This window comes from Nycticebus coucang, chromosome 11 (assembly GCF_027406575.1).
Source record: "Nycticebus coucang isolate mNycCou1 chromosome 11, mNycCou1.pri, whole genome shotgun sequence".
In the NCBI taxonomy this organism is placed as follows: domain Eukaryota; kingdom Metazoa; phylum Chordata; class Mammalia; order Primates; family Lorisidae; genus Nycticebus; species Nycticebus coucang.
Window position 1 is genome coordinate 79,079,882 of NC_069790.1, and position 25,497 is coordinate 79,105,378.

General features: G+C 35.2%; 1 protein-coding gene across 1 annotated transcript in view; it reads right to left on the minus strand.

Moving 5' to 3' along the window:
- Positions 1 to 25,497, minus strand: part of COG5 (component of oligomeric golgi complex 5) — a 332,964-nt gene that overhangs the window by 156,670 nt on the left and 150,797 nt on the right. The window contains exon 7 of the mRNA XM_053554011.1: positions 24,110 to 24,240. Coding sequence (XP_053409986.1) covers positions 24,110 to 24,240 — 131 coding nt within the window. The remainder of the gene's footprint in view (positions 1 to 24,109; positions 24,241 to 25,497) is intronic.

Below are 25,497 nucleotides of genomic sequence, written 5' to 3' on the forward strand. Positions count from 1 at the left end.
GGTTACATAGTTTTCTTTGGTAAGGTTAAAGTCCAAGTTGAAGGTGTATCCTTCACCCAGAAAGTGTGCAATATACCTATGTCACATACCTGTTACATATTATGCTTTTTAATATTGTAAATGGTAACTTTAAAAAATATTTTTGTCTATTGCTAGCATATTCAAAACACAATTTTATATATTAAATCTGAATTTAATATTCAAAATTCAGTTATTAATTTTAATCGTTCTCTGTAGGTTATTTGGTTTTTCTACATATGCAACCATGGTATTACTGAATAATTTTCATTTTTTTCCTTTCTAATTCTCCTATATTTTAGTACTTTTTCTCATTACTTTGGCTAGGATCTTCAGTATGATGCTGAGAAGTGGTAAGAATGGTATTTTGTGCTATCCCTAATCTCAAATGGAAAGCCCTAACTATTTTACCACTGATATTTTTGGAAATACCCTTTAAACAGATTAAGAGAGGTCTATTCTTGGGTGGCGCCCGCAGCTCAATGGGTAGGGTGCCAGCCACATATACCAAGGCTGGTGGATTCAAACCCAGTCTGGACCAGCTAAAACAACAATGACAACTACAACAACAACTACAAAAAAAATAGCTGGGTGTTGTGGTGAGCACCTGTAGTCCTAGCTACTTGGGAAGCTGAGGCAAGAGAATTGCTTAAGCCCAAGAGTTTGAGGTTGCTGTAAGCTGTGACGCCACAGCACTCTACCCAGGGTGACAGCATGAAACTCTGTCTCAAAAAAAAAAAAGTCTATTCTTGATCTGCTAAGAGTATTTTTTATCAGATTGACAAATTGATTATTAATTTTATTAAATGTTTTCTCTGTACCTATCTCGTGGTCTTTCTTTCCATTATTGAAGAAATTATGTTATACTTCTGGAGTACAGCTATGTTGGCTGTGATGAATTATCAATTCTAGATGTTCATGGCTTATATTTGAATTTTGAAGACACTTAGTAATTTTCCTTCATTATATTTTGATATCAAGGTTATGCGGGCCTCATAAAATAAGCAGGTAAGTATATTCCCTTTTTCGCAATTCTTAGAATTTATACAATAGTTTATTTATTCCTTAAATGTTTGGAAGAATTCAGCCTAGTGAAGCTACCTGGCCTTGCAACTTTCTCTAAGGAAAGGTTTTTAATAATAAATTAAATTTTGTTAATACTTATAAAAGTATTCAGATTTTCTCATTTTCCTGATACTATTTTTAGTAAGTTGTTTTCCCAGTTTTTGTTGGATCTGTTATTAGGTTACATTTTTCATTCTTGCAGTTTTTTTTTGGCCGGGGCTGGGTTTGAACCCGCCACCTCTGGCATATGGGGCCAGCGCCCTACCCCTTTGAGCCACAGGCACTGCCCATTTTTCATTCTTGACAGTGGTAGTTTGTGTGTGTGTTTTTTTCCTTCATCAATCTTTTTGAGCATTTATCAATTTAAGTGACTAGTCTTATCAAATAACTCACTTTGGTGTTGTTGATTCTATTAGTGGCTTTTGAGAATTTTCCTAATTCTCAGGCTTTCCTGGAGTCGCACCTAGATTAATATCCAAGCTTTAGCACCTAGTTGTGGTAAATTACTTAAAGTAAGGCAAGTTTTATTCAAACTCTTTGAGACTCCATTTCTTCATCAGTACAACAGCAAAAACAAAAGCAAAAATCCAATGGGTAAACACATGATCCTTACAATAGATTTAGCACTACAAGATAGTAAGAAGTCAGTAAACATTAGTGACCTTTAGCTTGATCTGCTGGCATCACTCTATAGTGAAAAGAACATAAGGTTTTAAAATCAGATAGACCTCAGATGAACACCCAGCTCTACTATAGATAAGCTGTGTGACTTCGGGCAAATTACTTCATCACTTATGAAATTTTACTATATATGCATAATTAATGTTTGCTTCTTCATCAGATTTTAAGATCTTTTAGGGAAGCTTCCATGTTTGTTTTGTTCACTTCTATACTAGCAGTTAGAACAAGTGCTAGGTGAACAGGTGTTCAAGAATTATCAATTGAATAAGTGAATGAGTAAGTTTCTATGATTTGGTTTGCTAATTCATTCTTTGTGAGAATGTTGAAAAGGTTATTGAAATAACACATTTACAATACCTTGTACTCAGTATAAGAATAATAAAAAATATTGGTACTTAGATCATTTATTAATATTGTAAAACTTACAGGAATGCTAAAAATTATCTTTATTACAGTTCCAATGGAATTTTTCCTATCATTCTATCTTTACCTATCACTGACATAAGTAATGTTACAGAATCGTTCTATCTTTATTTATCACTGAAATAAATAATGTTATAGTTATTATTTAGGTAACCTTCAGGAATTCATCTCTCTCCTCTGTCTCTTAATTTCATGCAATTTAAATTGATGAGGATAGATAAAAAGAGGGATTCCTAAAATTGGTTAAAGATCTTTTTTTAAGAAAAAAAGAGCCAAGAAAATATTTGCTTCAAAAAATAAAAAAAGAAAGAAAAAATATATATTTGATTCAGTTGGCCCAGATGGAGCTTTTTCATTGTTCTCAGATGATTATGATGCAGTCAACCTGGCAGCTACCTGAGAATCAGTATTGGGGAACTACTGAATGAAACAATTTTGCCAGACTTTTAAGGATGAGAATCATTTATTCATGTGAAGATAAGTATTTTTTGGTAAAAAAGAAAAGAGTATAAAAAGAAATGATAGTGAGAAAACCACAGAGTATGTTTAAGGAGTGGTGAATAGATTTTTTTCGTGTAGTGTATGTGGAAAAAAAAATCTCAATTATTGTGTTGTTATGCTGTCGTTAATGAAACATGAAAACATGAAATGAGTCTAAGGTACCAATGGGAATTCTTTCTAAGAAATGTGAACACTTTTGAAACGGGTCATCATAGAAATCTAGCCTAGGTAGCAAACTAATTGGAACAATAAATAATAAAAATAGAAAGGTGTTGAAAACCAGAAATCACAAAGGGAGTAAACACAAAACTAAATGGGAGTGAGAAAATGGAAATGGGATGGAAAGAATACTCAAGTCAGAGCTGGAATTGGAACATCAGAAAAATTGGAAATGAAAATTCTGTATAGCTATGATTCAAGTTAAAGACGTCTCCTAGAGATACTGAACATTATGTCCTTTCCTCAACCTTCTGGCTCATCACCAGTACCATGTATACTGACGACAGCTCTTATTGAGCCTTTATTAATAGTAGATTTTAGGCTTTTACTTCACTCTCCTGTGAAATAAGCAGACTAGACCAGTTGAATTCTAATGGCCTTTCCAATATGAAAACACAATGATTTCATTATCATTTAATGTATATCATCCACTGTGTGCTGACACTGTGTGAAGCAGTGGGGATAAAAAAAAAAAAAAAAGAAGCAAATACAGCACTGTCTGACCTTTTAATATTTGTGGTCTAATGGAAGACAAAGACTAGTAAATCAGCAATCAGAATGTACTGTGATAGATGAGAGAGGAAATGGAGGGATTGATGAGACATAGGGTGGACAACTGTTAGACTTGGAGAGGGAAAAAAGGGAAGGAAGAGTGAGGAAATGCTCCTTAAGGAAGCAGTCTCAGCTAAGACCTGAAATGAAGTGGTCCTGGGAAGGTGACAGGAACATTTGGAGAAGGAGTGGGATAGATGAATGGGGGAAAAGTACAGTATATACAGACAATAGAATAATATCCAGCCTTATAAAGGAAAAAAAATCTGACATATGCTATAATATGAATAAATCTTGAGGACATTATGCTAAGTGCAATAAGGTAGTCACAAAAACGCAAACACTGTAAGATTCACTTACATGGAATACCCAGAAGAGTCAAATGCAGAGAGACAGAAAGTAGAATGAGGTAGCAGGAGGTTGGGAGAAGGGAGAATGGGCAATTGAGTTACCACCAACAGAGCCAACAGAGAAAAAAAGATTGCCATTTCTCCACATCCTCACCAACCCTTGCTATTTTGCATCTTTTTGACAGTTGCCGTCTTAATCTCTCACTGTGGTTCTGATTTGCATTTCCTTGATGATCAGTGAAGTTAAGCATCTTGTCATATGAAACGTCTATTCGACTCCTCTGCCCATCTTCTAATCAGGTTGTTTCTTGTTATTGAGTTGTAAATGTTCTTCACGTACAGGTATTTTTGGTATTAAACCCTTATCAGATAGATGGTTTGAAATATTTTCTCCTGGTCTGTAAATTGCCTTTTTACTCTCTTAATTATTTCCTTTGTTGTGCAAAAGTTTTCAAGTTTGATGTACCCTATTTGTCTACTTTTTATTTTGTTGCCTGTGCGTTAGCATCTTATCCAAGAAATCACTGTCAAATATAATGTCATGATGTATTTCCCCTACGTGTGCTTGTCCGAGTTTTATATTTTCATGTGTTACACTTAGGTCTTTACTCCACTGTGAGTTATATGGTACAAAGCGTCCAATTTTATTCTATTCCATGTAGAAGGAATCAGCATATTCAAAACAAGCATCCCAGTGATTTATGCATACCAAAAGTTTGAGAACCACTATTTACATTATCCCTGAAAGCCAAATTAGGAAACCTGATCTTCCTCCAAAATATCAGTTTGGACATACTCTTCCACAGCTTTACACTTGGCTCTCTGGAGCCCAGGTATTCCTTGAACAGAGGGTAAAAATATATGATCTTTACTACAAGGACAGTAAACTCAATTTATTAATAATAAAAGCTATGGCCTGAAAAATAATAGCTTCTCAGATGCTTAGTGGCAGGTCAGGTTTTCAATATAAACACCAAGATCAAGGGAACAGAATGGAGAACCCAGAAATAAAGCCACATTTATCTGTAGCAAACTGATCTTTTACATGGTAGATAAACATATGTACTGTGAAAAGGACATCCTTTTCAATAAATGGTGCTGGGACAATTGGATTGCCATGCATAAAAATGAAACTGGATGCTTATTTCCCATCATCTGCAATATTAACTGAACATGGATTAAAGACTTAAATGTAAGATAGGTAAGTATTAAAATATTGGGCAGCGCCCGTAGTCCAGCGGGTAGGGTGCCAGCCACATACACTGAGGCTGGCAGGTTTGAACCCGGCCCGGGCCAGCTAAAACAACAATGACAACAACAACAAAAAATTGCCAGTGTTGTGGCAGGCGCCTATAGTCCCAGCTACTTGAGAGGCTAGGGCAAGAAAATCGCTTAAGCTCAAGAGTTTGAGGTTGCTGCAAGCTGTGACACCATGGTACTCTACCCAGGCTGACAGCTTGAGACTCTTGTCTTAAAAACAACAACAAAAAAGAAAGTATTAAAATACTAAAAGAAAATAAAGGAAAAATTCTTCTGGACATTGGTCTAGACTCTAGGCAAAGAATTCACGACTGAGATCTCATAAGCACAAGCAACAAAAACAAAAATAAACAAATGTGACTTAATTAAACTAAAAAGCTCCTTCCTAGCAAAAGAAATAATCAGTTGAGTAAACAGAAAACCTACGGAATGGGAGAAAATATTTGCAAGGTAGGCATTCAACAGAGGACTGATATTCAGAATTTATAATGAACTCAAACAACTCAACAACAAAAATAAGTAACCCCATTGAAAAGTGGACTGTCACAAATAGACATTTTTCCGAGAAAATATACAAATTGTCAATAAGCATATGAAAAAATGATCAATGTCCCTAACCATCAGAGAAATGCAAATTAAAATCAAAATGATATGTCATCTTATACCAATCAGAATGGCTGTTACTAAAGAGATAAAAATAACAAATAATGGCAAGAATGAAAGGAGAAAAAAATGCTTATAACACTGTTGGTGTAAATGTAAATTAGCACAACATCTATGGAAAATAGTATGGATATTTCTCAAAGGACTAAAAATAGAACTACCACTCCATCCATCAATCCCACTACTAGGTATCTCCACAACAGAAAAAAAATCAGTATATCAAAAAAAAACCTGTACATGTATGCTTGTCCCAGTACTACTCACAATAGCAAGTAGGGCATCAACCTAAGTGTCCATCAGTGAAAATGTGGTGCACAAACATACATATTTATACACACACACACACAATTGAATGCTATTCAGCCATCAAAAATAATGAAAGCCTGTCTTTTGCAAAAACATGGATGAAACTGGAGGCCATTACCTGAAGTGAAACAACTCAGAGACAGAAAGTCTAATACTGCATATTCCAACTTACCAGTGGGAGTTAAATGTTAAATATGTACATAGAGATGTAGAGTGTGGAATAATAGACATTGGAGATCTGGAGGGTGGGAGGCAGGTAAGATAAGAGGAATTACTTAACAGGTACGGTGTACATTATTCAGGCGATGGTTACTCTAAAAGCCCAGATGTCACCAATGTGCAATATATTCATGCAACAAAACTGTACTTCTACTGCTTAAATTTATGCAAATTAAAAAAAAAAAAAACAGACTTCTCCCTCCTCAAAAGCACTTCAGAATATGGCATAACCATTTCCTTTTTTTCTTTCCTTTTTTCTTTTTTTTAAAAAATCAGATCAGATCAGAGCCACAATCATTTTCTTTATTAAACTAAAACGGTATCTCCTGCTTCAGAAATTAATATGACCTTTTTTTTCGTTCTTATTCAATCCTTCTGTAGCATTATATGGGAGGAAAATAAAATCCTACAAGAACAGTCAAAAGAAGCATAGTTGTTTAAGGTCGGTAAAGAGCTTGCCAACGAGCTTGCCAAACAGGAACACTGTAACCAAAGCAACAGTTGGCACACAACTAATGGAACAGAGATACAGTAAGACTTCTGTAAAGACTGTTCCATGAAAATAGCTAACAATATTCTAGTATCTACTAAGCCATTGGCTAAGATAACTTTTGTAAGCATGAATATCTGACAGGATTTTAAAAGCTTTATATACACTACAACGTCTGTAAGTTGGCCCCTCAAAGGACTGTAACAAACTGGTCAACACACACAGGCGGTCAACATAAGGAACTAGGCCAGCATTAGGAACTATACTGATACGTACATGATGGTCTACGAAAATTAGGTCAACTTAAGGAGGTGGTCAATGTAGAAAGGTGGTCGACTATGGAGGTTCTACTAATTGGAATTGAAATAAAAGGTGACAGAATTTGATTTAACTCGAAATAAAATCCAAAATGGCATATTAATAAATATGCAAGTCTAGCAATCTACTGTGCATAATAGCCATAAATATATATCTTCAAGTTCTGAAAAAGATCGAAAAATCTGTATATAATGAAGACTAAGAATCACATTTTACTTTTCCCCCCAATCAAATAAGTTTTTAGAAGTTAAATCTTTTTGTTAAGTGTTTCATGCATAAGAGAAGGTAAGTGAGCTGAGAGAAGTAAAGGACAAATACAGAATATAAATTTAGTTTGTGCTATTCCATTATAGTTCATCAACCATTCTCCATAATGATTCTGGTCAGAAAGCTTTATGACCTATGATAAACTCTTAGTTGATGCCAAACTGATTTTAACTGTAAAACCATGCAAAGATTAAGAAATTTTACTTCCAGCCAAGTGTGGTGGCTCTACCTGTAATCCTAGCATTCTGGGAGGCCAAGGTGGGAGGATCGCTTGACCTCAGGAGTTCAAGACCAGCATGAGCAAGAAGAGCGAGACCCTGTCTCTAGTAAAAATAGAAAAACTAGTTGGGCATAGTGTCACATGTGTGTAGTCCCAGCTACTGGGGAAGCTGAGGTAGGAGAATTAAGCCCAAGAGTTAGTTGCTGTCAGTTATGATGATCACATAATGACAGAGTGAGACTCTGTCTCAAAAATAAATAAATAAATAAATAATTAAATAGCAAGCTCAGAGGTTAGGGCACCGGCCACATACACCCAGGCTGACAGGTTTGAGCCCGGCCCGGGCCTGCTAAAACAACAATGACAACTGAAATCAAAAAATAGCCGGGCATTGTGGCGGGTGCCTGTAGTCCCAGCTACTCGGGAGGCTGAGGCAAGAGAATCCTTGAGCCCAAAAGTTTGGGTGGCTGCAAGCTGTGATGCCACAGCACTCTACTGAGGGTGACATAGTAAGACTCTGTCTCAAAAGAAAAAAAAAAAAAATACATATATATATATATATATATATATATATATATCTCCAGCCATTGTGGCAGGCACCTGTAGTCCCAGAGAACTTGGGAGGCTGAGGCATGAGGATCACTTGAACCCAAGAGTTTGAGGTTACTGTGAGGCCACGGCACTCTACCAAGGGTGACCAAGTGAGACTCCATCTCAAAAAAAAAATTTAAAAAAATGAACAAAATAAACTAAAATATAATTAACCCATATTAACTAAAGTTACATTAGGAAAAGGGTTAAGGGACAGCAGAAAGGGGAGAGGAAGGGTGAGGGAAGAGAGACTGAAGACAGGGAGAGACAAGACAGAGAGGGAATGAAAGAAGGCAAGTGCAGAAGGCAGGAGAAATAGAAATAACAAACATGTTCCCAACTTACCCAGCTTTCTCAAAGACATATATATTATAGTTAGAAAGATGCAAAGGTGGCTCAGTGCCTGTGGCTCAAGTGGCTAGGGAGCCAGCCACATATACCAAGGCTGGTGGGTTTGAATCCAGTCTGGGCCTGCCAAACAACAATGACAACTACAACCAAAAAATAGCCGGGCATTGTGGTGGATGCCCGTAGTCCCAGCTACTTGGGAGGCTGAGGCAAGAGAATTGCTTAAGCCCAAGAGTTGGAGGTTGCTGTGAGTTGTGATGCCACAGCAGTTTACCCAGGGCGACAGCTTGAGACTCTGTCTCAAAAAGAAAAAAAGAAAGATGCAAAGGCAACTCAAGCAAAAAATTCAGAACAGCTATCTTTTACTATAAGACAACAACAACAAAAACACCACAAAACACTTTAAAAAAATAGCATAGAAAGGATACAAACCAAAATGTCTTTACTACAAAGCAGATAAACCATTAAATCACTCCCCAGGTAGAATATGTATTTAATAAAATTAGCCTGATTTTCATGTAAATTGAAGACAATAAAAAGCACAGCATCTTAATTGTGCACAATAATTAGAGAATTACAAAATCACCCAAATTTTATTTATGAAGAACTCTGTTAATAAATTCACAACACCTTACAGATAACAATTCCATATTGGGCCAAAATATTTAAAGCAGTTTATAATATCTGTGTGCGTATGCCCTTCCAGTATATGCACATTTGACACTTTTCCTGGAGACACCACATGCCTAGAACACTAAACTTAATGGAGCTTCATGGGAGATTACAAGTACTAAGGAAGAGAGAATCACATTAAATAATGTAATTTAAAAGCAAAAATTACATTAGCTGCCTAGGTTATGATTCAGAGCTTAACAGTGGCTTTTCTGATTCAGTTAACATGCAGCCCATTAATGCCTGATGTGTACTTCTCAGCTAACCTAATGTGATTATTTTAGAACCTGTCAACAATCAACAGTCAACAGTGCATAACCCAAATGGAACTAAGATATTAAGAAGAACATTTAATAGCACAATATGATCTTACTGACTAGAAATCAACTTTATTCTGAAAAGAGACCTTTATTTTGAAAAGAGGCAGAAAAAGGAAGAGCATCTATAGAAAGGCAAGGTGGGGGAAATGAGAGAGCAGAGAGAAGAAAGGAGAACACGGATTGGAAAGAGAAGTGCTACACAGACAGCCTATGAAAATAAGGAAAGAGTACAGGGATGATCAGTATGGAGAGAAAGGACATTTTAACTTCTGAATTTTTCACAAAATAAATCTGAAGAAGCCAGTCTAAGAGTTCATGGTTTGGAATTAAATAGAAGTTTTTAAATGATATGAATAATTGTAATAGCATATTCTCATCGTAATAGAAAATATTAGCTAATATTTCTAGGGCACTAAATCTGTGTTCAACAATAAATTGAATTTTATAGGAAAAGAAAAATAATCATGGCAAATTAATGTGGCAAGCCCCCAAATCTAAATGTTTTATTAAATTTTAAGTTAAATATAAAAGTATGGCTCATTATTTAAATAAAATATAATATATAAAGCCATTCTGTGCTTTACCAAAGATATTTATGGCCTGTATCATGTATTAGCTATTCCCCAAAACTCTTTTCCTCCTTATTACTGGTTAAAAACCTAATTTTCTCTAGAAGTGGCAAGGTTAACTACCATAGGCAACGACGCATGATTAGCCTAAGCCAATGCTGATAATTCTATTTTTTTTTTGCCAGATATTTACTTTCAGAGTCTCCCTGATAGCTAGGCTGACCACATGACCGGATCTGGTCCGTGGGACATAAGGACAAATCTGCGAAGCCAATTTTGGGGAAGGATCTTTTGGCTTGCAGCTGGCACTGCTGACTTCCATCCTTTGAACAGACATAATACCTAGGAGTATGGCAGCTACACTGCAAGCATGATAGGACGAACAAGAGGACAACCCGAATCCTTAATAGCTGAAACAATGTTAGTATCCCCTGCATCCAGACGAATCCATTTGCTAAAACCACTATCAATTTAGCTTGTTGTTACAGTTCAAGCAATTCTCATGCAGCGACAAGCTGATTAAAACACAAAATATAAAATACCTTTAAGAAAAAAAGGAAGCAAAACAAAAGTTGCACCTCATTTGCTACCACTGATGTTGATTATCACACCAACCTATTCCTGTGTAATTGGTAATGATAGAGAAAAATTGGAATATTTTCCAACTACAATTCAGTGTAACCAAAGATCCCAAGTTGGTGAATTAAAGTTTTTCTTTACAAAAGAATCACAGCTAATTAACATAAAGGAATAACAAAAATAGAAAATCATCCTTTTATAATCTCTGACAAAAAAAATTTTTTTAAAGATATAGGTAAAAATCATTAGTAGAAGTTAAAACAATTAGGAGAAAGAGTGACAGGGAATTAAATCTCAAGATGCCAAAGTATCTACAAATTCATAGTGAAGTAACTTGGAGGTAAAGAAGTCTTTTCAACAAAAGGTGTTCAAACAACTGAATACCTCTATTAAAGAAGTATTGTACATAAAATTTAAACTTAAAAGATAAAATTATAAAACTTCTAAAAGAAAACATAGGGAGAAAGCTTTCTAACTTTAGGATAAGCAAAACTTTATTTTCAAATAGATAAAAGAAAACATGAATAAACTGGACTTTATCAAAACTGAAAAATTTTTACTTTGCAAAAGACAACGTGGGGACAGAGATAGATCAATGTCTACCAACTTACCAATACATAAACAAAATGAGTATATCTACCAAATGGAATATTACTCAGCAATAAAAAAGAATGGACTCCTTATACATCCAGCATAGATGAACCTGAATAAACATGCTAAGGGAGAAAAGGTAGATACATAAGATTATCTATCGTATGATTGTATTTATGGGAAATACTTAGAAAAAGGAAAATCTATCAAGCCCCAAATCATAACCTATCAAGATTAGTAAGTGCTTCAGTTTGGAAGTAACAGGAGAGACTGACTACAAACAAGCACATGAGGGAATATTAAGGGGTGACAGCAGTATTCTAAAGCTGGTTTGGGAGATGGCTGTGCAGCTGTATAAACTTAATAAAGCTAATCAAACTGAACACTGAAGTTCATAACAATGTTGCAGTATATAAGTTATACCTCAATAACAGAGCTAATAAAGAAAGGCCATATGTAATGGCAGAAAATATTTATAATACACACAGTGTATACAACAAAAGATTTGCTCCAGGATATATTAAGAATTACTACAATTCAATAATGAAAAGACAATAATCCTTTAAAAACTGGACAATGACACTTCACTATTGAGCATTTGAAAAGTTGGTCACAATAGTTATTAAGAAAAGGTAAATTAAAGCCACAATGAGATCTCTTACATATTCACTAAAATGGCTAAAATTAAAAAGACTGCCAACATCAAATGCTGCTAAGGACCTGGGGGAATCAGAACTCTAAACTACTGATATGGAAATGCAAAATAATAGAACAACTTAAGAAAAGTGGAAGTCTCTTTGAGAATGACAACATGATATTCTTTGCGAGAGCCTAACCATTTTACCCCAACTTAAATGAAAACATATGCTGATACTAAGACTTGTACTTGAGTGTTTACGTAGCCTTCTTTACAATTGCCCTAAACTGGAAATAACCTAATGCCCATCAATAAATGAATGGTAAATGTATTCCATACAATAATAATTTGTAGTAAAAGAGGAATAAACAAAAAAATAAATGAGGAACAAACTACCAATGCACACGTGGATAAATCTCAAAATAATTACATCGAATGAATAAAACCAAATATAAGAACATAATTGTATAACTCTAATTATATAAAACAATGGAAAATACAAATTAATCTATAATGACCCAAAGGGGATGCTTGAGTCTTCATTTTGTTCTGAATTATAAAATAAAAAATCTAGTATTTACTACTGTAATAAAAATCCAGCACCAGATTGCTTAGATTAAATGAAATTATATAGAATTATCCAAACACACATTTTTAGGAATTTTTAAAGAATTTTTTAAGGAACAGAAGACAATTGCATAGATTGAAAAGAAATTACTAAATTTTAACCAAACAGCAGTAATAGAATTCTATAGGAAATACAATAAAAGTTTAGTCAGTTATTGAAAAATTATTTACAAGGCAGAATGAAAATAACATGCCATCACCAAACTGGAAAACTATGGAAAGCAATAATGCCAAAAGACCCTAAGGCTAAAAGCAGGCAAATAATTAGATGTGAATCTACACTGCAAGGTGGCAATAAAACAAAGTAATAAAGCAACTGATGTCACTGTGGGCTGTTAATGACAAAAGAATTAGCAGAAGAATAAGAAAATAACATCTATATAATATAAAAACAAGAAAAACAGTACTACTTTACTATTTGGTATAAAACAAAAATAGGGAAATATCATATGGTAATTGAAAAAAAGAGGAAAGGGTAAATGGAGGGAGGAAGAAGAAAAGGAGAGAGAAAAAGATTAAACTACTCACCACGAGAAGGGGGCATGGTGGTTCATGCCTATAATCCCAGTACTTTAGGAGGCTGAAGAGGAGGATTGCTTAAGCACAAGAGTTTGAGACCAACCTGAAGAAGAGCAAGACCCTATCTCTACTAAAAATAGAAAACTTAGCTGGGCCTTGTGGCAGGTTCCTGGAGTCCTAGCTACTTGGGAGGCTGAGGCATGAGGATTGCTTGAACCCAAGAGTTTGAGGTTGCTGTGAGCTATGACACCATGGCACTCAGAGTGAGACTTTGTTCCAAATACATACATACTTACATACATACAGTAAGTATCCACCAAGTGAGCATAGTTATTTAAAGTGGGGATCAGCATACATTTTCTTTAAAGTATAAGACAGTGAGTATTTTTAGGCTTTGCATACTACATATGGCATCTGTTGCATGTTCTTTGTTTTTTTGGAAGTTTTTCCAACCATTTGAAAACATAAAAACAAATCTTAGCACTTAGGTCACACAAAAATAGGCCATAGGCCCCAGTTTACCAAGTCCTGATTTTCAGCATTAAATGAGAGTTCAAATTGACTGCCTTTCAAATTTAAGGATAAAACAGGAAGGGGATAATAAACAAGTAAGATTAAGCATTAAATAAAATAAATGATTACTTTTAAAATACATTTTAAAATTATGAAACACTATGCCAGCACAAATTAATAACATTATTGTTTTGTTTCGTTTTGTTTTGAAGATAGAGGGGTCTCACTCTGTAGAGCAGGCTGGAATGCAGTAGAAGAATCATAGCTTACTGCAGCCTTCAACTCTGGGCTCAAGGGATCATGGGATCATTCCACCTTATCTGGGACAACAGGCATGTGCCATCACATGCATAGCTGGGACTACAGGCATGTGCCATCACACCCAGCTAACTTAAAAATGTTTTTCTAGAGACGAGGTTTCACTATCGTGTCCAGGCTGTTCTCAAATTCCTGGTCTCAAGAAATCCACCTGCTACAGCTTCCTGAGTCACTAGGATTATAGGCATGAGCCACTGCACCTGCCTTAATAACATTATATAATAATATATTGCCTTTAAAGAAAAACTGTAGAAGAGTAACTTATAAAATTATTATCTATGCACATCATGAATTTATCTAATTAAATGTCAATGTACCCCATCCCAAGTCTCTATTATACCTAAAGAAAGCTAATAGTGATTGGAGCAAACAAATATTGAGTGGAACAATGGTAAACTATCAATTGAAGTTCATAAAATAAAGGAAATAAATAAAATTTAGATTCGTCTAACTTTAAAGAACTCTTACTAAATCATTCTTTCAAGTTGTTTACTGTGGGCCCATAAAAACCTCAAAACTTTGTACAAGAACTGAAAATTTACTGAAACTCTGCATTTAGCTAAGTGGCAAAAAAAAATATTGGGCCTAAATATACAAAAGAGTTGCCAGAGGCTCTAATGATGCAATTTGTTCTAGAATTCATGAAACAAGCCAGAAAAACTTCTAGCAGCTAAAGACATGAAAGCTAGACATCTTAAAGCTCGACAAAGCAACTGAGAGAGCCACTATCAGTGTTTATTAGGTCCCCAAGAGAAGGAAGAGATCACAAAAGAAATGTTGACTGCTGAACAACTATAGTTAACTCCAAAAGGAATCTGTGTGCTCAACTTTACCAGGAATTACTTTTTGAAGGCTATAAAAAGGAAAATAAAATGTTTAACTTCCCCAGATACCATTGAACACATGTATTTGAATTAGTATCCTTACTTTACTAGAATTCAGAATTTTCAACTATAAAACTAAAAATAAAGAGCTCACAAGATCATAATCTCTTATCATATGCTATGAAGACATTTATCTATCAAACTTCAATTCTACCCTGTTACCTTAGAGAAACTCAGTCTAGACCATGTTGTGAGGGTACTATGGCTGACAATTAATAAGCACAGGACCCTGGGCTTAAATAATGTGGTTTTCTGCTTGAGGGAAAAGGTAAGTTTGTAGATATTTAGTTACTATGATAAGAAACATTGCCGCAGGGGAAATTATAGCCAGGTACTAAACCGAAAGAACTGAACACAGAGATTCTCTTCCCTGACGACCTCTAAAGGCAAATAAGTACAGCATCTACCCCCACCCTGAACCTGCAGAAATTCTCTTGCTTGTTTACTGGGATTGCTTATAATTCATAAGTTAAAGCCATCTTTCTAATTAAAATGTCATCATTTCACTGTGGGGGCCTGGTATCCATGGTGATGCAGGAACTCGTCCAGATTAAAATCTCTATCACCTATTTTTGAAAGCTGGTTTAAGCTTGAGGTAATGGAGTCTGTTGCTATCCTGAAAAAAATATGGAGTCCTCTCTCTTTGTCTGGCTTCTGTCAGTGAAAGATTCCAAGAGTCAGTAGAAAACAGAAAGAGAGGAATAAGATTCAGCAGAGCAGCAGGCAGTCTGCATACCCAGCCCCATCCTGTGACAAGGACTACCTATAGCTAGAAGAATGTTTTTTCTAATGTGATAATATACCATGCTTCCCCAGAAGATGTGTTCTAAATCATCTGTCTTTCTAAACTTTTTGTAAATACACTGGTACTAGTATCACTGTACATTTTTCCATACAGAAATAATAAAACATGAGGTCAGAAGTTTACTTACTTTTTGTAGAAAGAAACAATAGCTCCTCTAATCTAAATGGTCATTTAGTTTATGACATAGAAAACAGAAATTCTATAACACTGTAGTAGAGTTCTGTAATACTACTACACAGCTATTTAAAACCTACAAATGAATATACTACACTTAAGCAATTAACTAGGAAAAAACAGTAATGATGAAAGAGGTTATCTGCATTTACTAAAAAAAATTTAATTTGAAAAAGAATGATAAGGTAGCTGGAGTGGTGGCTCACGCTTGTAATCCCAACACTTGGGAGGCCCAAGGCAGGTGGGCTTGCCTGAGCTCACGGGTTCGAGCCTCAGCCAGACTGAGATCCCATCTCTAAAAAAAATAGCCAGGCATTGTGGTGGGCACCTGTAGCCCCAGCTACTTGGGAGGCTGAGGCAAAAGGATCTCTTAAACCCAAGAGTTTGAGCTGTGAGCTATGACGCCACAGCATTCTACCAAGGGTGACCAAGTAAGACTCTGCTTCAAAAAAAAGAAAAGAAAAAGAATGATAAAGAAATTGCACTTTTTTAATGAGCTATTTCCAATAATAAAGGAATAGCTACTGTCAGTATTTTCTCACTACTATAACAAGTATCATAGATTGGGTGGCTTATAAAAACCAGAAATTTATTCTTCACAATTCTGGAGGCTGGAAAGTGCAAGATCAAGATGTCAGCACACTGGACACCTAACAAGGGTCCACCTTCCTGGTCATACTAGGACATCTTTTTTCTGTGATCTATCATGGCAAATGGGGTAATGAGCTTTTGTAGTCTCTGAGTGAAATGAAGGGTGGGTTGAGAGGAGAAAGTTTACAGAAAGTGGAGAAGTCTTTTATAAGGACAATAATCCCATTCCTGAGGATTTACCTCTGAAAGGCCCACTTCCTAAAACCACTAGCTTGGTGGTTAGGACTTCAACATATAAATTTGGGGGGCACACAAACATTCAGCAGCCATGCAACTAAAGTGACAATATACCTGTGAATTACCGGTGGGTGGCTCTATTATTATTACTATTATTATTATTTTAGTAAGGGAAGAATACAATGAAGTTGAGGGAATAGCGTACATTTCTTTAACATGATTCAATTAGATAACAATAATTCAATGAAAACCTTCTCACTGATTTATCAGACAATAACCAAATCAACTAAAATCAATGAAGACAAAAGGAAATGGAGAAATTTTGGTGTTCTTAACTACTATTGATTTTTACAACCAGTAAAAATTGTACTAAAGACTCTTCTGGTTTTTAAGTTTTATAATTAACTAATGTTGAAAATGATGACCATCAAGTACATACTCAATAAAAAAGGATCATCAACACTTTTGAGAGAGCAAATTAATGTCAATTCATTATTAAATGTAAGTGATGATATGATGTACTTTTTAAAAGCTGCTTTTTATTATATTATATTTACTTATGATAAAAAAGGTCATCAACACTTTTGAGAGAACAAATTAATGTCAATTCATTATTAAATGTAAATGATGATATAATGTACATTTTCAAAAGCTGCTTGTTTACTTAATATCTCTTTAGGATATGAGCCTGCAAAATATCACATGAATGAAACAGTACTTCAAAATTAAAATGCTGTAATTCTTTTAGTCTATATTTGTAATAATTTTTTTTTTTTTTTTAGTTTTTCAGCATAGGAACTCTCTGGTAGATAAATATTAATTATGTACTTAACTATTTTGATGATTTCTGATAAATGGGAGACCACAATTTGAGAATGAAATACACATAAGCTATAGTACGCATTTTAATACAAAGTGGAAAGAGTATTCCAGGCATAAAAAGAGCACAAAGGAAGAAAATGGGATGTGAAAAACTATAAGAAAACTTGTGAGAGTGAAAAGCAGAGAACACAGGGAGAGTGTCATAAAATGTGCATGTTTCAAATGCAGATGAGGACATAGCAAAAGGAAAAGGGTGAAGATGGAAATATCAACAAAGTTCCAAGAAAACAGAAGGAATTAGAGCACAGGTGATATGAAAGGCCTCTGTGTGAAGTGGAAATAAAGAGCAGCTGCTCAGAGTAAAATGGGGGGTAAAGTGATAGGGGAAGGTTGAAGAAGAGAAAGTCTAAAATAGTATTTTCAGAGATGGAGGAAAGAAAGTTGGCCAGAAAACAAAATTTCTGTAGAAAACTGAAAGACCAGTTTAGATTACTCATCATATGGAGAGTTCCTAAAAAAAAATTCATGCTATAAAAATTCCCTTTCAACATAAATTGCTTCACAAATTGTCAAATAATTTTCAGTGCAATTATTTAACAAAATTAGAATAAACTGCTTGGTCTTATTAAAGAAAAGGGGAAAGGAGGAGCTCCTGAGCTTGCCAGCTATATAATCTTCAGTTAATTTCCTAACCTTTCCATGTCTTTGTTTCCTTAACCATATAGAAAGTGGATAATTATATCTTCCTCACAGATCTGTTATTACAATTGAGGTAACAAATGTAAAGTGACTAACACAAAGTGCAGCAAAGAATAGGCCTTCAATAAAGGTTGGTTTCACTCCTAATTCCTAACTGCCTGCTGACACAGCCGGGTGACATCTCTGTCTTGTTGCTATCCAAGAAGAAAAGGTAGTAATGGCAAAACACAGGGGCTTTCCAGTAACACACCCTAATTCCCAAGAAGCATTAGCTGGGTGACATCATTATTAATATGCTCAGCTCTGAAAAGCCAGAAACCTAACTCTGTGAGAGAGGTAAGTCTGAAGAAGACAAAGGTAACTAAATTCATAAATGAATGATGCTATAAAGCGAGTAACAATTTACACATGAGAAATACAGTAAACTCTGTGAATTGAACTTGAATGTCAGTATTGGCAGAGTAGTACATCATCTCCCTTTAGGAAAATGATAAAGGAAGTTGCCATGGTCTGAGTGTTTGTGTGCCCTCAAAATTCCTATGTTGAAATCCTAAGCACCAAGTGATGGCATCAGGAGGCGGGGCTTTTGGGGGTGGAATGGGATTAGTGGGTGCCTTATTAAAGAGGCCAGAGAGACTTCTTTGTTCCTTCCACCACACTGAGAAGGTGCCACCTGTGAACCAGAAAGTTGGTTCTCACCAGATATCCACTCTGCTGCAGCCTTGATCTTGGACTTCTCAGCCTCCACAATTGTGAGGAATAGATTTCTGTTGTCTATAAGCCATCTAGTTTATGGTGTTTTGTTACAGCTGACTAAACAGACTAACAAAGAAGCCAAATTATACTCAGAAGATTACTCTATATATCTAAATAGCACAAAATAAATTGGACAAGATTTATCATTCCACGTCTACCCATGTAGACACATATTACTTCTACACTTTTTCTTCTTTATCTTTTTAACTTAATCTCATTGATTAAAAATAGGCCACTGGTTAAAAATAACAGTCATCTATTTTAATGGAATATTAATTTCCTAAAAGTAAGTCTCTTAACTTTTTAATATGAATTTAAAAACTGAAGCAAAGTCAAATTAAACAACTGCTAAAATGTACAGAAAACAATAAAATGTCTCAAGTATACTATACTTATGAACAACTACTCTGAAAAATACATTCTCTTTTGTACTGAAAGTTGTTGAAGAATTTTAAGTGGTAAATGTACATAATTAGATAGATATCCCTTATATTAAGGTCATTATTAGCCAGGCTTTGTGGCGGGCGCCTGTAGTCCCAGCTACTCGGGAGGCTGAGGCAAGAGAATCGCTTAAGCCCAGGAGTTGGAGGTTGCTGTGAGCTGGGTGAGGCCACGGGCACTCTACCGAGGGCCATAAAGTGAGACTATCTCTACAAAAAAAAAAGGTCATTATGGAGACAGTCCATTAATGGAAATTAGAGACACTAATAGGAGACTACTATAGTAATCACAGTGAGCAAACTGCATCAGACCAGACCAAGAGTCAACAAGTTATGTCTGTGAGATGAATCTGGCCCATACTCATTTTTATCAACTTTTAATGGAACATAGCCAAGCTTTATGACTAAAACTATAAGGCTCGCAAAGTCTTTTTCAAACTTTTCTATCTCATAGCACTCTTGAACCTGTAGTTAAACTTCTATAGCACACTTAAATGTTGATCAAAAAAAAGTGTAAAAAAATATATATACTCACAGTACTCTGAACATCTTTCAAATATAATTAATGATCTTTAAAAAATTTCAAGGCTCACTTAAGATCCTTTCACAGTACACCAGTGTGCCACAGTGTACTGGTTGAAAAGTCACTGGCCTAAACTATTTACTATCTGCCCTTTTGCAAAAACTTTGCTAGTCTTTAGACTAGCTGATTCCCACGTTTCCTGGGTGAAGGGTGCAGCTCTATAGCAGCTAAAGAACATGTAAGATACTGACAACACTGTTTTTTGATATTCTGAGGTAGAGAGTCACTGCTATGTCTACATGGAATAATATAGATGATACTAAGAATGAGCTTGCTGAACATACATTCTGGCTTCCTTTTAGTATGCTTTTGCTATCAAAGTTTTGATGTATATAGTCCCTACCTTCAGAAGAGTCAAAAGACAAAATAGAGGGCATCCATTTTGCTGATCTAGATAATGTCAAACGAAATATGACTGTGAAGCTTTCAATTGCATTGAAGGATAACAAAACCAGTGGGCAGTTTCCTGACATGGAAGAAGCAAAATGTGCCCAAGTTGCCCAGTTCTGCATAATACGGTAATTACACAAAACTCATTATAGTCTTTTTCTTGAGTTCTCCCAATAATATCCTATAATAAATCCCTGCCTACTAAAATTCACATAAGTAGATTCTGTTCTCTATAGGCAAACTCTGACTAATACAAGCATCTTATAGGCAGGCAGATATACAGATCCGAAGTTTATTAAAGAGATCTGGGATGCAGATTGAGATTCAAAAAGTTATCAGCAAATGGGAATGTGATAGGAATATATAAGATTATCAAGGAAAAGCATTTAGAGTAAAAAGAGGTCAAACACATACAGGCAACACAGACATTAAGGAAGTAAGCAGAAGTTGTTAAGAATAGGGAAGAGTCTGGGTGCAGTGGCTCAGGCCTGTATCCTAACACCTGGGCCTCCCAGAGGGGTGGATTGCCTGAGCTCAGAAGTTCAAGATCAGCCTGAGGAAGAGACCCTGTCCCTACTAAAAATACAAAAATTAGCTGGGTATTGTGGTGAACACCTATAGTCCCAGCTACTTAAGAGACTGAAGCAAGAGGATTTCTCAAGCTTAAGTATTTGAGGTTGCTGTGAGCTAGGATGGCACAACAGCACTCTACATAAGGCAACAGAGGGAAACTCTGTCTCAAAAAAAAAAAAAAAAAAAAAGGAGGTGGAGTAAATAGGGAAGAGGCCAAAAAGCAATGCCAAGAGAAAAAGGATGGGGGAGAAAACAGGAAAGACTAGGATTACAGAAACTAAGAGAAGAGGGGGTGTCAATAAGATGGTCACCATTGTCAAATATTTGAGATACGTAAATAAGGTCAAGTCCTTTGGGAAATTGGGAGTTCACTAGAGACCTCCCTTAAATATGTTTTGACCACATGAGAAGCCAAGAAAAAGAGACAGAAAGGGTGGTAATTCTTCCAAATGGTTGTGAAATAAAGAGACTTATTTATTATGGTCGAATATTATGTAGGGAACTACATAATAAGATTCAACTATATAAACAGTTAAAACCAAAGATTCTTTTTTCTTTTAAGTGAGAGAAACTTTAGTACCAATATCTCTGTATGCTGCTAATAGAAAGAGAAAGGTTGAAAATTCAGATGAGCCAAAGAGCAAAGTACCGATCAGGGCAGCAAAGGTGATGAAATTTAACAGGAAGGACTTTGAGAATTAAGTTGGCAGGAAGTTGAAAAAATTCATGCCTCATAATCTTGATTTTCTTTGTGAGAAGTTAGACAAGATCATCTTCATTAAAGGTTTACAGAAAATAAAGAAAATTTAAAACCATTTGTGAAATGGAAGAGGGAACTAGACAAAATAAAAAGTAATGGGAGCCCAGCTGCATTTCAGAACATAAATTTTAGGTACATCAAGCTTACAGTTGTCTGTTTTTTGTTTCATTTTTGTTTGCAAATAGCACCATGAAGGCTATGTCTAGAAGCAAAATAGGAATGCACTTTCAGTGATCTACACATAGCATTCTGCAACGCAATATTAATAGGAAGGCAACAGCGAAAGAATGTGAGAGTATCACTGGGTGCAATGGTGCCTAGTGCCAGACCTACAAAATCAGAAATTCAGGCTGTTAGGTTCAATTATCTGTGTTTTTTATTTATTTTTTTTAATTATTTTTTTAAATTATCTGTGTTTTAACAAGTCCTCCCAGAAATTCTGGTGGGCTAAAGCTTAAGAATTTCTAAGTTAGCAGATCTTATATCAACTCAATATAGAAAAATAAGTAGAGCCAGAGAAGGGGACAGATGTGGCTGACAGAGTAGAAAACCATCAGGCATTGCTATTCTAGAGGAGTTAGAAGTTTGATGTTCTATATGAATAAAAGAATTGTGAGTTATAATAGGAAAAACAAGGAAGTGAGAAGGAAAAAAAATAGACATCTATAGACAAAGAATGAGACACTGGGAACTTACACCAAATGCTAATGAGACAATATTCAAGGCTGATAATGGGGAAATGATGCTAAAGTAGAAGAGAAGAGAAAGGAACTAGATTCAAGTTTGGGCCACTGGATGTCAAAGAACTGTGATTCCAGCGTATGAGAGTAACCATCTCCGTTGATACTGATTAACACTCAGAATTATAAAATTTGGACTAGAGAGAAACAGTACTACCTAAATCATGCAGATGGGAGAAACAGGTGTTATGAGATGAAAGCAACCATTTGAGGAATGGTACAGTATATATTATAGGAAGTCAATTCCTAGTATAAAACCCCAAACAGGATGGAAGGTTACAGAGTCAAATCCAGAGGCTACTTCTTAGGAAGGAAATAGTTTTACTTGTTTAATTTAGGGCAAAAATTTTGGTTAATAGAGTTAATAGAGTTGTCTTTCATTCTCTTTTTAAGGACCTAAATAAGGCATCTCCTCTTATTTAATATGGAGAAATTATTTTTAACAGAATACGTATTTTATCCTCACAAAGAGACCTAGAGTTAAAACATAATTGACAAAATAACTAAAACTGATCTCTAGTGTTAGAAGTTAGGAAAATGGTTACCATTGAAGGAAGGGGAATACAATTTTTTTTTTTTAATTTTAGATTCTTCATATGAGAACACATAAAATTTATCTATCTATGTCTGGCTTAATTCACTTAATACAATGTCCTCAAGTTTCATCTATGTTGTTGCAAATGACAGGATTTCATTCTTTTTTGTGACTAATATTCCATTATGCATATGTACCAAACTTTCTTATATCCATTCATCTGCTAATGGACACTTAAGTTAATTCCATATCTTGATTATTATGAATAGTGCTACAATAAACACAGGATGCATATATTTCTTTGATATAAGTGTTTCCTTTCTTTTGAACGTATGCGTGAATGCTCGGTAGCAGAATTGCTTGATCATATGGTAGTTCTATTTTTAGCTCTTGCAGAAGCTTCATACTATTGTCCATTGCGGCTGTACTAATTTACCTTCCCACCATACTGTGCGAAGGTTCCCCTTTCTCTACATTCCTTCCAGCATTCAATATTACTTGTTTTTTTAATAAAAGCCACTTTAACTGGGGTGAGATGATATCTCATCATAGTTTTGTTTTACATTTTTCTGATGATTAGTGATGTTGAGCTTTTTTCATATGCCTGTTGGCCATCTGTATGTCTTTTTCTGACAAATGTCTATTCAGATCTTGCCCATTTTTTAAACTGAATTGTTTGCTTTTTTTTCCTATTTACTCATTTGAGTTTTTTGTATATCTTTTTGTTATTAATTCCTTGTCAGATGGGTATGCTGCAAATATTTTTTCCAATTCTATGGATTGTTGAAAGGCTTAAAATGAGTAACCTTGCCTTGGACAAAGTAAACACGTTCAGGAGGTATTAACTAGCTATCTATCTGCACATACTTATTATATAAAATATATTTCAGGTTGTATACATTATACATTAACTATCTTAGATCACGTTCAACAGGTATTAACTAGCTATCTATCTGCACATACACATTATATAAAATATATTTCAGGTTGTATACATTATACATTGACTATCTTAGATCCATTTTAGAATTAAACATATTAAATTTAATATGTTTATTAAATATTAATTTTAATATTAAATTGATATGTTTATTAAATATTGAATTTATATGTTTATTAAATTTAATACATTTTCTTCATATGTGCCCTACTCTCCAGTTTAAATTGTGGACATACATCCTTACTGATAAGCTGAAAACACCTCTTACTTTTTTAAACTCAAAGTCAAATGCTCATCTATGTTATGACATATTTTTCACATTAAAAAAGTTATATTTTTATTACCTGAGTCTCCACACCTTGCTCTAATAGGCGCTTAGCTTGATTTTCCACTTCAAGTCGAGCTCTTGCAATAAAAAGCAGATCATGTTCTATTACTTCTATTCCAGAAAGATCTATTCCTTGAGAAAGATAATCTGTTTAAAAAACACACAAATTTAAATATTTCAATATTGAACAAATATCAAGGTATCAAAATATCATATAATTTCTCAAAAAAATACAGATTTGCTGTTGAACACAGTTCCCTTTCAAAATTCATATTTAAAAAATATAGTTTCCAAAATATTTTCTATTTGGGCCAGACACAGTGACTCACACCAGTAATACTGGCATGCTGGAAGACTGAGGCAGTTGGATTGCTTGAGCTCAGGAGTTTGAGGCTAGCCTGGGCAAGAGGGTAGATCCCATCTCTAAAAATAGCCAGGCAGGTGCCTGTAGTCCTAGTTACTTAGGAGGCCGAGGTAAGAGGATTGCTTGAACCCCAGAGTTTGAGGTTGCTGTAAGGTGACAAAGTAAGACTCTGTTTAAAGAAAGAAAGAAAACAAAATATTTTCTATTTAATAAATAATTTTACTCTGGAACTAAATGTTCCAAATAACACACAGTTGGTAAAATAAGAATAGAAATTATGATTAGAAATTCAAGGTAAGGTCAAGAGATTATGTAATAACTAGTGTCTAATTTACTTTAATGTAAATAAACATCTTGATATTTTCAGAAATTTCTCAAGTTGTAAGTACAGTCAGGGTTATTTTGATTTTAAGTCTCCTTATGTTGCCCAGGCTGGAATGCAGTGGCTATTCACAGGCACTATCTCACAGCACAGAACTCCTGGGCTCAAGCAATGCTCCTGCCTCAGAGTAGCTGGGACTATAGGCATGTACCACCAGGCCAAGCACATAAGTAGTTTTAATTTTTTTTTTTTTGAGACAGAGTCTCACTTTGTCACCCTTGGTGGAGTGCTGTGACATTATAGCTCACAGCCACCTCAAACTTTTCTTGTCTCAGCCTCCTGAGTAGTTGGGACTTCAGGTGCCCTACACAACACCCAGCTATTTTTAAGAGACGGGGTCTCGCTCTTGCTCAGGCTGGTCTCAAACCTGTGAGCTCAGGCAATCCACCAGCCTCAGCCTCCCAGAGTGCTAGGATTACAAGTGTGAACCACCACACCCAGCCTCATACAAGTAGTTTTAGAAGTTATTCTATAATGAAGCCAGGTGCAAGTGGCTTACGCCTGCAATCCTAGCACTCTCAAAGGCCAAAGCAGGAGGATCGTTTGAGGTTAGAAGTTTGAGACCAGACTGAGCAAGAGTGAGACCCCATCTCCATATGCCTGTAATCCCAGTTACTTGGGAGGCTGAGGCAAGAGGATCTCTTGAGTCCTGGAGTTT